Here is a 13,414-nt window from a genome sequence, read left to right as displayed (position 1 = left end):
GTTCCAAGACCTCCGATTTTGTGCATCAACATTTGGCGCCGTATGTGGAAAGTGACATGAAAAGTTATGTCGGTTCTCTCTGTCCTTGAAATGCTTGCCCTTTTCCTTTGTCATCTCATCTTTGACCTCCATTCTTTCCTTCTTCATCCTCACTTTCACTAGGCATGTTCTCTGAGGCCTCAATCCTCAGTAGAATCTTATTGAACTCCTGGTAAGAGGCACAATGAGTCGATGTCATTATGGAACGCCATTTCTTCTTAGTACCCAAACTGAAACGGCGAAGCATCTCTACCGGATTAGCAGCAACCTCTGGATCATATCTCGATAAATCAGTAAACATCCTATAATACTCATTAGCGGACATTTTTCCTTGCCTCAGATGAGTAAACTCCTGTTTCTTAAGATCGATATACACATGAGGAATGAACCTTTTCCGAAACCGCTCCTTAAACACTCATCAGTCCACAATCTCCTTTGGGGTCATCTCGTAAGACTCCTGTCTCCACAGGATGCAGGTTGTTCTCCTAAAAACTAGGTAGTCATCTCGACCCACCTATCAGGAGGAAGATTCCCTTGACTCTGCATCATCTGAAGGGTCTTCTCCATATGATTCAGCCATTTTTCTGCCCCCTCATGACCTTCATTACCCATGAAGTGAGTCAACTTCAGATTATGAACTGTCTCAAGAGGTGTCCTCTAGGGAGTACGGAATGCTGTCTGAATGGCAGAAACTATAGCTTCCCATAATTGAGCAATATCAGGGAAACTAGATTCAGCTGGTTGACGGGGCTCTCTACAAGGCGGCATTGTTCTGACATAAGACATCACAAGGATTAGAACATTCAAGAATTATACAGGATTGCTAAACCTAGGCTCTGATACTAAACTGACACACCCCGACCGAGATCAAGGCATGCTGGCCGTCACGTGAGGGTGACGTAGCCATGTGCATAGTGCAGAAGCGATAAAGATAGCAATTATACGAATAATTAAAGACCAGATTACTAGAGTGCACTATTAAACGAAAGTGATAGGAGTTAGTTACAACAATGAACACTCATAATGGAGCATAAAGTTTAGGTGCAGTCCAGTAGGACAAGTACTAGTTACATAATATTAGGAATGTCCTACTATTATTCAAATAGGTCAGAACTGCCGACGATCCCTAGCCACCGACAACAAGCTTACTTAAAACCTGGAGGGGCGCAAAACAAAAAACGTGGGTGGGCAAAAACAAATGTTTTACAAAATCATTTCATTTATCAATATACTAACTCCTCGCTGTAAAACATGTATAATTTTCCCATAATCAAAATATAAGTATATACAAATATATATATATATATATATATATGAAATCATATCAATTCAATTCATGCTTCACATTCATATGTAAGCCATGCCAAAATATAACAAAGTAAACAATCTAGGTAAGAATGATTTTGTAGAAATATGATATGTTAGCCGGAACCCTTGAGGTAGTCTGTACGGCTGAATTCATAGCTCAAAGTTATTCTAGCCGGAGTTACTACAATGACCTATATGACAACATACTGCACATAAGTCGGAACCACTAAAAAGGGGTATGTATGACAAGATTGGGTGTAATATAGTTATGCTCAATTTTACTTTCTCATAATAGCCGGGCGATGAATCGCTAGTCACCTACGAGTCGGAACCATGAATAAGGTCTGCACGACAAGACTGTGCACTTAAGTTGGATCCAATATGAGCATATAGTGCGGGAGGTGACGTAAATAAACAGGCATTTACCTTAGGATCATCCCCATATTTTTAGAAATATTTTTGGACCTCCCATGCGCCAGCAAGGGCATGGCAAAACACGCCCCCACGTGCGGCCCAAACTTGACGGATTCCCTAACCACCGTTAGGGAATATTCCGTTAAACCTAACAAATTCTATTACATTTGACTGACGGCGTCAGCATATTCCGTCCAAACTGACGGAATATGCCGTCATCTTTTTCGGCGAGTCGCCAGTCGCCAGAAAACTGGGTAAAACTTTAAACCTACTGTTCTCACTCGTTTCTTAACCATTTTCCATAAAATTGGTACCAAAATGAAGCTAGGGACATCTTCAATCACGTTATAACAGTTTTAAGGCCTAAAAATTGCTACATTTTCTTTGGGAAAGTTCGATAGATCAGCTTACCTAGAGTAGCCTCTATCTCGGCCCTCCGACGTCCAATTCCTTCCAACGAAGTACCCTGAGACTCGTGAGAATCTCTTTAAGCCTCCTATGACCTTAGAATTCCCTGAAACACAAGGTTTTACGTGTGTATGAACAGTGCACAAAATCAAGGTTAGGTTTTCTCGGGTTTTTCTCAGTTTCAAGTCTTAAGAATGGTATAGATGTACTCAGGGACTTGCAAGGGAAAAGAATCTCACCTTTAGAACGTCGATCCGTGCATGATTGTGAGCTTTGTTGCTTGTCCGTACGTGAGGGAAAGAGAGAGAGTTCGAGATATGAGAGAGAAAGGGCACGGGGAATGAGAGAGAGAAAAGGGTATGGATGTGTGTGGTCCAAACATGCACACCAATCACAAATATTTAATCTTTTAGTTCTAATTGGGTCAAATTAGTTAGGAATAGAACCAATTGACCCAATTTCTTAATCCAAAACACAACACACATCCAATGCTCAAGGGTAAATCCGTCTTTTCACAATCACGATAATTAATCCTCAAAATGGGTTGTGACAGGCTTGCCCCACCCCAGCCCAACCTATCCCTTCTTTTCCTCTTCTCTTCTTTCTCTTCGCTACATCGTTTCCATCTATTAATTAAAAAAGCCAAATCATGCAGCTTATATGCTTTACCTCTCTCTCTGTCTTCTTTATTATGAGTGCCTCGTTTCCATCAACTAATTATAACCACATGGGCTGTTTTATACTATTATACCTCTCCTTCTATTTCTTTTTAGTATTATAAGCAACCTCGTTTCCATTGCATTCTCTCTCTTCGACAAAGATGCTGCTTGTTCTTCGCTTAGAACCAAGTTGTTCTTCCTATCAGACCTCTCCCACCGCCTTCACAAGCTCCTCTAAACCTCCAACTTTCATTCCAAAAGCTTGAAAGAATTCCAAAAATCCCAACGAACAAACAACATCTGAAGAAATTTGAGGTAGTTTCTTTGAACAATCAAGTTGGGTTTATATGTGTCACTAAGATTTCCAGTTTACTCTCTATGTGTCACTAAGATTTCCAGTTTACTCTTTCTTCTCGTCAGATCGCAGCGAAACGGAGAACCGACGAGGCTCTAAGAGGTCGCCTAGACCACCGCCTACCACTGCCGAGACTGCCTAAATAGCGCCTAGGTGGCCGACTAACTCTTACTCGATTTGATTAGGGATGGTAATTCTAACCATTAAACCCGATAATCATGGATAACCGCCTGAATGGATTGGATTTGGGTATGAAAATTCGGGTATAATTTGGGTATGGGGAAAAATTGTGAATATTACTCGGTTATGATTTTGGATATGGTTATACGGGTCCCCAATCTGTATCCGTTCTCGAATCCGAACCGAATAGTATTAATATAATTATATATAATATTAAAGTATTAAATAATACATACATACACACACACATATGTATATTAATTATTCACCAAATCCCTTACCTTGAGAATACAAAATTTGCATTGTGTGAGTTGCATTTTGTGGGAAAGATCAGCCAACATTATTAGGTATATGGTGAAATGACACGTGTCAATTGATTAGGTGTATGGTGAGCATACACCATAGTTTATGATGGTGAGTAAAAATGCTCCCAATTTTTTTATATGAATCAAAATTTATGAGAATTCAATGGTACTTATAGGAGATATCAAGGGTTAGCCAACATTATCAATGTTTAGCTTTAATTTTTATGCTCCACAAGATCCTTTCATTAAATCATTTTATACATCAAATATTTAATGACAAAATTAATATTTACTAAACTATCATGCGTCAATTGAACGAATATATTTTTTTGTATTGACTAAGATGGATATAACCGTTAACCGATGGGGAATCCGTTACCTAGTGGGTATTGTTATAGATAATACCCGATTGTTAATTTGCGGTTATGGATATGGTTAATTTTCGTGAATTAACCGAACCGAACCATTGCCATCCCTAGATTTGATGAATGTTTTAGCATAAATCCCGGCAGCACTCCACCGCCAAACACCTAGGCGGCTGTCTAGGTCAATTTTTAGAACACTGGGTTTGCGTAGATTGTCCAATAAAAAAATGGGACATTTGGTTTGGTTCGATTTGATTCTTTTACGCCATTTGGTGATGAAAGTGCACATTGGGTCAATTGAAGTTTCTAGGCATATGGTGCCCAAAGCCCAACTACCAAGAACCAGTTACACACACAACATATCCATTTTTTTGATTTTTTTTTTGAAGTGTTGTAACCTATTTTATCTGACAAAGATAAGGGAGCCGGCGGTAAGGGTAGAGAAGAGAGAGAGAGAGAGAGAGAGAGAGAGAGAGAGAGAGAGAGAGAGAGAGAGAGAGAGAGAGATGAGAGATGTGTTTGTAGAATCGTAGTGGAATTGTGCATTGAGGATATGTTATCCCCCCTACGTAGTGCCTTTATTTATAGTAGTAAAAATGAGAGAAGAATCCTTCATCCCCAAGGAATACAAGCCCATATAGGAAATAATAACTAGATAAAATTTACACAATCACACTTAAACTATGAAAGTTCACAACACTCCCCCTTGAATGTGTAGATAATCAAGGTAGATCCAGCATCATGCAGAAGTTGAGGAAGTTGACTCGTCGACACTGATTCTAAGGAACAACGCTTATTCTCAATAAGGTAGGAAATTGCATAAAGTAGTAAGTCTCACTAAAAAACCCTAAGGCTATGGCAAAAACCCGAGTAGGGACAAAATCCATAGTATAAGGAAAAATGCTTGAGAAGTGCAAAGTCAAAAGAAACGTATATGGGACGTCATTAGGGATATGATCAACCCAAGGTGGGTGCCTTATTAAAACCTAGTTAAGTAGCAAAAACCCAGTGGGAAAAATGCTCCTAATCGTAGGGAAAAAGAGTACATTAAGATCAAGCAAGTATTCTTCAAGATACTCTCCCTGAGTTTGACACAATTCCAAAGAGAAATAACAATGTTATAACTCAGAAAGTTTACGTATACCAATTCCTTGAACAAGCTTCTGAAACGTGCTTCTGAAACGTTGCTTCTGGTAGTGATTTGGTGAAGAGGTCGTCCATATTGTCTTGTGAACGAATTTGTATGACTTCAATCTTTTGATGCTCTTGTTGTTGATGTGAAAAGAAGAACTTCAGCGCAATATGCTTGGTGTTGTCTCCTTTGATGTAACCCTTCTTGAGTTGTTTGATGCATGCTGCATTGTCTTCAAAGATTGACGTAGGGACATCTACGACGAGGTAGAGATCGCATGAGCTTCGAATATGGCCCATTACTGCTCTCAACCCAAAGCATTCCTGAGTTGCTTCATGTAAGGCGAGAATTTCGGCATGGTTAGACAAATTCCACATAGCATAATTGCGTATTGCATGAACAAGTATATATATTGACAAAATATATGAGCGCATATACAATATATATAATTGGAAGGAAAATATAAATATAGGGGGTTCATGCATCATGGGGAATGTTTTCATGCTTCAAGGTCATTTCAAATATCTTAATTTATTTTAAAAGAATCTGATTGGCATAAAATAATTGAAAGCCTTTGACGTTGTAGAAGAAAGCCTCCTCCACGATCCTTCAGTTCCTTAGTTTCTAGTAAGAGCATGCTAATAACGTGTTGTAGGCCTATTTGACTAAACTGTATTTAGAACAGATAGGGAGAGGGACCGGCGACAACAGAGAGAGATGTAATTATGAAGTGTGTGTTGTATCACTCCATTGTGCCTTTATTTATAGTAGTAGGGAATGTTAAATCCTTACCCTATTAGGTTACACCTCTAATAGGAATTAAACTACTAAGGGAAATATACAAAGATACTCCTAGATACACTAGGATTTACACAATCACATTCCTAATCCAATAGGAGTGCAACAATTACGAAAATCACCATCCTTTTTTTATTTATCTGAAAACCATATAATTTATTTGTAGTTTTGCACTTATTTTACTTTTTAAGAATAACATATATTTATTGTCTAAACTTAATAATTTTAACAGTACAATTTTTTTTATTTCGTTTGAAAATTGTTCACTAAACAAGAAAATTGAAAAAATCATTCCAATTTGAGATCGTTTAGCCATTTATATGTAAATCAATAGATGGTTCATCATGAATATGTTATTAAGTAAAGTTTTAAAAGGCGTTAGGTGCTAGTCTGATGGCGAACACAAGCCTAGCCTAGGCGTGGCCTAGAAGGAGGCCTATGTGGTTTTTTAATTTTATATCACATATAAATAAATATCTATTTATACGTAAAAAATACAAAATTGTATTGGATCGGAGTGGTGACCGGCCGCCTAACGCCAATGCGGTGTTAGGTAGAGATTTAAAAAAAATGTATTTAATAATTTATGCTGTTGATTTGTCCATACATTTTAATGCATGAACAATTTAAAAAAAAAATCACATAAAATTTTAAAACTTAGATTATAGAATTTTACGTTATTTGCAAAATATATAACATGTGTCTTGAAAAGTAAGTACTATTTTAAACAAACGATATATTTACATAAGAGATAGAGGAGTGGAGCCACACAATGAGTTAGTCATAATAATGAGGTTCAAATTCGCTTTTGGCGAGAATTGAACTGAAAACCTCTCGCTTACAAAAAGAAGAAAAATACAATTAGACTGTAATACTAATTGACAAACATAAGTATTATTTTAAAATTAATATAATATTTGTCAAGATGAAAAAAGGTAAATTTACTTAAATGCTACAAAACTAGGAAACAAAATAGTAGTTTTGGTCGACAAAAGCAAAGCCAGTACGGTGCGAAGCGTATAACATGCTCGAGATAAGTGCCTGTATTTGGGGCTGGGTTCGGCTCAAAACGGTTTGGTTTTTTACCAAAATCGAAACCGAACTGAAATTTCGGTTCGGTTCGATTCATTTTTTTTTATAGTTTTTTTCGATTCGGTTTTAGTTCGGTTCGGTTTTTTTTTTTTTTTAAATAATACAAATAATGCCGAATACAATGAAAGGTGAAGAAACTAGAAGAAAAGCAAATATGTAGCTAAAATTATAACATTTCAAATCCATTCAAATCTAACATAATTTTTAAAATAAAAAAGACCAAATTCCAGATCAATAAAATTGCAAACCCAAGTCACTTATATCTATCAAAATTAAACCATATCAAAGAATAAAACCGACTAGAATTATATACAATTTGCACCACATTAAGTCGAATCTTCTAGATCAAAACTCAGTGACCGAGGAGAACAAGTCCATAAGAATAGTTGCAGTGAAAGGTGGCTAGATTTGGTGCATGTCAACAATGGCGAGCGAGAACCACCTTGTTGTCAACGATGGCGGAAGCCATGGCTGACTTCGGCAGAGGTGTGAGTTGGACAATGGAATAAAGAGAGATGCAGCAGGGGAGAAAAAAAGCAGGGGAGAAAAAAAAGAAAGGGAAAGAGATGTGTGAGAGGGAGATGAGAGAACAAAATAAGAAAAAAGCAAGAGAGAAATGGGAGAGAGGAAGGTGGTGACATGATAGGAAAAAAATGGGGAGAAAGAACACGGCTGAGGAGAAGAAAAGAAGGAATAATTAGTATCTAGGGTTTCTAACTTTCTAATAGTAGGCCTAACATTCTATTTGGATTTGAAGGGTTTGAAGTTTGGGTTTGGAATTAGTTTGAAAATAAATACCCATTATATATAATAATTAAAATTTTATATAAAATCAATATATATTTATTTGGTTCGATTTGATTTTTTACTTTTCGTTTGATTTTTTTTTTTGATTTGGTTTTTTCAGTTAAGGTTCAATTTTCGGTCCGAGTTTTTTCGGTTTTCAATTTTTTCGACCCATCCCTATCTGTATCACAATACAAACAAATAAAACAAAGGAATTAAAATCACACACATTCTCAATGGAATATGCAGAGGACAAACCAGAAGAGCCGAAACTTATTAGAAACAATGGACTGACTAACTAAATTATTTTCCTTATGGATAACAAGTCCCCTAATTTTCCCGAGAAACAAACACCGACATGGGGGACGTGGGAGGAGCTCCTCCTCGCCTGCGCCGTCCACCGCTTCGGCACCCAGAGCTGGGACTCCGTCGCCACCGAACTCCGCAAGCGCAGTTCCAACCTCCACCTCCTCACCCCGCACGCCTGCAAGCGCAAGTTCCACGACCTCCGCCGCCACTTTAACCACTCCGATAACGTGTCCGCCGCCAGCAACGACGATAAATCCCCCATCCCCTGGCTCCACCAGTTGCGGCAGCGGCGGCTCGACGAACTTCGACGCGAACTGCAACGTTACGACCGCTCCATCGTGTAAAAATCTCAACCCGACGCGACGGTGTTTTGATTTTTTTTAATTATCGGATCAAAATTAATTATTTTAATTTTTTGTGATTAAAATGAATCGTCTAGGTGTTTGCAATCGAAGGTGGACAGGTTGAAAGAAGTGCGCGAACATAGTCTGAGGGAGACCCAAAAACCGGTAGAAAAATCGGATCTAGAGAAAACCGGAGACGAAGAGATTAAACCGGATGATGTCTCGCCGGAGAAAAAAGAAATCTCCAGCGATTTCTTGGTGCACGACGGCCAGTCGTTTGACGAGTCGAACACGACAGATCGGAAACCCGAGGAACCCGGCACCGGATATGCCGGTACGGGTAATGGTTCGGAGCCGAATAAATCGGTTGAACCAGCCGGTGAGGAGATCGGGTCGGCCGAGAAGTCGAGTAATCCGGCGGTGGAGGATTCGTGCAACGGAAGTTCCGATTCGGTGGCGAAAGAACCGGCGGGTCAAAGGGAATCGATGGCCGAGTCAAAGGGAGTCGCAGAAGGGACGAAGGAGAGTCGTCAAAGTAGCAGTGAAGTGAAGAGCTCGGTGAGATTGTCGAGAAAAGCAGGGAATGATCCGGAACCGGTCGGACCGGGAGAGCCAAGTGAACCGGAGCAGGAGGATGAATCTCCCGCCACGAAGAGGGTCCCAGTTGAATCTCAGCCGTTGGTGGATTTCCTCGAGATCCTTCGCTCTCATAAGTTTGCCTCCTTATTCGGGCGCCGGCTCCATTCCCAGGTTTGCTTATTTTTCCTCTAAAAATAAAAAATAAAAAATATTTTATCACCTTAATTTTAGATTACATAACAAATTCGTACTTTATTATCTTAACATTATATCCTCATACATCAGTTTTCGTTTCATTCCAAGGTCAGATTTTTAATTATTTTTTTATTGATTTAACTATTTAATGATAACGTGGTAGGCGCATAGCTCATTCTTCCTTTTAAATTTTAAAAAATATAAAAAAAGACAAACACATTTTACAACCTTAATTTTTAATTACATAACAAATTCACAACTCATTTCTTGAATATGACATTGTTATATATTAACTTACAAATTTGTTGCAATGACTTTTTGTTTATCAATTTATCTATTAACTATTGACAGACAAAGAAATGAGATTTGACACTACAACAATTTCATAAGTTGATATATAACATTAAATATTAAAAAAATAAAGTATGAATTTATTATGTCTCTTGAAATTGAGGTGATAAGATGTAATTTGTTGTTTTTTATTTTTTTCTACTTCACGTCATCATTTAACAATAAATTGATAGAAAATTTATTAGAAATCCGACTTTGCAATGAACTGTAATTTGATGCAGCATTGCAATGTTGAAAAAATAAAATATGATTTAAGTGGTATAATGCCATTCATTCAAATAAATTATAGTTTTGAATATTAAATCATCGAACGACAACGTATTTGGGTCAACGTCGCTATCCAAGGAGATGGCGACATGTCAACACGGGTTTAATGGCTGTCACGGTATATTGTTCTTTTCCATATTTTGTGTTCTGTTCTAAAAATTCTCATCTAACGTTGTCTAGACCCGTTTAAACGTTAGATGGTTGGTCACCGTCCCGATTGATATTTAGGTGTTTAAAAATTAAGAAATGACACCTAATCCTACTGAGGCGCCTGCCTAGCCTGCCCATATCCGCTTAGGCATCTGTCTAGGTTGCAACTCATTTAGACAGAGAATAGATAAATTTCGTTATGTATTTCATTTTTTTAATAAATTGTAAAAGACTTGTTGCATACTTAAATGAACACACTTTATATCCTTGTTCCCTATGTTTTCATATGTTCCAATACTTCATAATACATATGTCATTCTATTTTGCAGTTTATGATGAAATTATATATATTTTAAGTATAAGCAGATACTTATTTACATATAATATAATAGGTTTACTTAAATTCGCTTAGTCTGCCTAGGCTCTAGGCTCCAGCCTGCCGTCCGACTAGTGCCTAGCGTATTTTAGAACCTTGATTTTGTGCAGTTATATTCTAGGTGATGGTGCATATTAGGAAGACTAAGAAGGATCCATTAGTACCCACAGTAAGTGGCCCAATGATAAAGGCGTGGATTGCAGCTTTCCAATAAACAAAAAATGTGGGAAGTTTTGGGTTTAATGCTCTAAATTGGTCAAATTGGTGAGTCGGCTTGACTTGGCCATGGGGTTGGTAAGATTTTTCATAGCCTTCCCAAGTCTAGAGGGGATAACTATGGCCACCAATTGTCTCTCTATTTTTGAAAGAAAAAAAAATGAGGGATCCACCTACTGCTTTTTTGGGTGTACATGTGAAGAATGGGGTGGATGGGTCTTTATGTCCTACCCAAATTTGTCTAGTTGTTGTTCAAATTCCAATTATGTGTAACTGATTTCTGGTTGGAATCTCTTTTTTAAAGTCATTGCTTCAAGGGTTCACACTCTCTCATGTTCCAGTAGTTTAGTTTACAGTAGAATACTACTTCCAATAAAAAAAAAAAAAAAATTATGTCTACTCTCGATTTGATCTTCAACTATAGACAAAAAAAGGTCGTACCCAGTGCACAAGGCTCCCGCTTTACGCATGGTCTGGGAGAGGTGAATGTCGGCTAACCTTACCCCCATTTATGGAGAGGCTGGATTCACATTCCACTTCGTGCAGTTTTAGTTTAAAATAAACCAATCTCTTGTAATAAAGGGGCAGTTGGAAAAGGGTGAAGCGGACTTGTCTGAACCGATGAGATAAGTTACAAGATATTTTAAACTAGTCTAATTGACGGGGAAGAGATTCAAACTTGGGTGCTAGGGCCCTGGCCTACATTTTTTAGTCCGAGATTCAAATTCTTGTGTTGCGACGACCTTATATTTCTCTGCATAACAGAATCATCGTATCTGTAATTCTTTGGTTACTTGGGCATATGAAATAACAATATCGCTTATGCTTCTCAAATGTTGCAGGATAACCCAATTTATACAAAAATGATCCGGCAACATGTAGATTTCGAAATGGTGCAAACCAGACTTGAAGGAGGTTGGTACTCGCATTGCAGCAGAATGTTATTCTTTCGAGATCTGTTGATTATTTGCAACAATGCCATAGTCTTCTTTGGGAAAATGTCTCCAGAATACAAGGCTGCGTGTGAGCTTCGGTCCCTTTTGTCAAAGGAAATGGCTCGTCTGGCTCCTAAACAAGATGCACCTCCCGAAGAAGAAATTCTGACACAACCAGCTCCACCTCTGAATCCCGATCCTGAAACTTCAGATTCGTTGCTAGCAAAATCAAAACTCTCACTTCCATTGAATGCTTGTCGCAAGCGCAGCTCCATTGCTGCAAGAGGATCCACATCTTCTTCGGGACCAGACACAAGAAAAGAGCAGGCCACTCGTGATGTCAAACCAGCTGTAAATTGGAAACAAAAGGAAGTGTCCTTGGATGAAATTGAGAAACTCCGTGTCACTAAGAAGAGAAGAAAAGAAAGACTTGGGAGCAGTACAAGAAACAACACGAGCAAAAATGTCAGGACCCGTAGTTATTCTAACAATGACAGAAGTTCAGATGCCAATGAGAATTCAGAGTCCAAATCTGAGACGGAAAAGAAGAGCAGAGTGGTATCTAGCAATGAGAATTCAGAAACCAAAGCAGAGATGGAAAAGAAGAGAAACAATAACGCAAGTGGGAAAAAGCAAAGTGCCACAAATTTCTTGAGTAGAATGAAGAGCTCCTCGTCCAAAACCGGATCATTGCTAGAGACATCAAAGAACCCTGAGAATAACAGCAAAGGGAGAAGAGCAGAGCAGAGGAAAAATGGAAATGGCAAAGGAAACACGCAGAAAGATCAAGGTTCGCGCAGAAGTTCTGGTGGGAGACAAGCGGCAAAAGAGCAAGAAAGCCCATCGAAAAGGAGTGTGGGACGGCCCTCAAAGAGGGCGGCAGCAGTGGCACCAACAACAGCTGGTCCAGCTAAACGAGCTAGAGGCCGAGGAAGCTGAAATGCACCTGCCATCAACCATATAAACTGGTCAAATTTTTAGATCCTTTTTGAAGCATCATCCTGGCAAACAAATCAGTTAAACAGCAAACGATATAGATCGAAATTGATATTTCTCAATGACATGTTGATAATCGAATGCATAAATTATGAGAATTGTTATCAGCACTCTAAGGAAGAATTTGCGGGCGAAGAAGTGGAGGATGGCCTTTTGGAGAGGTACAACAACGATGGCAATGACTTGCGCAGCTCCTTTGCACTTGTGGTAGGAGCTTACGTAGATAACTCTACTGAAAGGTCTAAATGTTCTACTGAAAGGTCTAAATGTGACGTTTTAGGTTTGAGAACCGTTCTCTTTTTTATGACAAGCAGTTTCAAATTTCAATGATGCAAGTGTAATGCAAAATTACTTCAAACATGTTCATGTGAGTTATTTATTCATTCTTACGTGTAATAAGTCATTTATTCTTTTTTACATGATGACATGCCATCATTTTATCGTACAATTGTTACGATTTGAATATTTCATTTTCTTTTATCATAATCATTGGTTTATCCGTCGCATATTAATGAATTATTATTATTTTTTTGAACAATTGATATTATCTACACTAAGGTGGTGTGAGAGTGAGTTAAGTCTGACAATAAGTTAGGAATAATGTGGTTCAAATTCTTCTTTGGTGAGAACCAAATCTAAGATCTCTTACTTACAAGTTAAGTGAAACAAGTGAAGTGAAATACCATTAGATCAGAGTACTATTGGCCCATGTTTTCCTTTATTTCTTAACAAAAAAAAATATATATATATATTAAAAAAAAAAGCCAGAGTCTAATGGAGGACCTCCTTCCCTTGAATTTCCTTTCCTCGAGGGGTACCCCTTTATTCCAGGTATTCTTCTCAAAATGTCACACG

At 38.2% G+C, this 13,414-nt stretch overlaps 1 protein-coding gene across 1 annotated transcript; it reads left to right on the top strand.

Moving 5' to 3' along the window:
• The first annotated feature begins 8,038 nt into the window (after positions 1-8,038).
• Positions 8,039-12,976, top strand: LOC103430277 (DEK domain-containing chromatin-associated protein 4-like). Its single transcript, XM_008368409.4, has 3 exons — positions 8,039-8,490; positions 8,590-9,244; positions 11,471-12,976. Exons 1-3 carry the CDS (start codon positions 8,156-8,158, stop codon positions 12,500-12,502), a joined length of 2,022 nt encoding a protein of 673 aa, XP_008366631.2. The 5' UTR covers positions 8,039-8,155; the 3' UTR covers positions 12,503-12,976.
• Positions 12,977-13,414: the final 438 nt, after the last annotated feature.

The sequence above is a fragment of the Malus domestica genome, chromosome 12 (assembly GCF_042453785.1).
Source record: "Malus domestica chromosome 12, GDT2T_hap1".
Classification (NCBI taxonomy): domain Eukaryota; kingdom Viridiplantae; phylum Streptophyta; class Magnoliopsida; order Rosales; family Rosaceae; genus Malus; species Malus domestica.
Note: the sequence above shows the minus strand (reverse complement) of the source record. Positions and strands in the feature narration are given on the sequence as shown.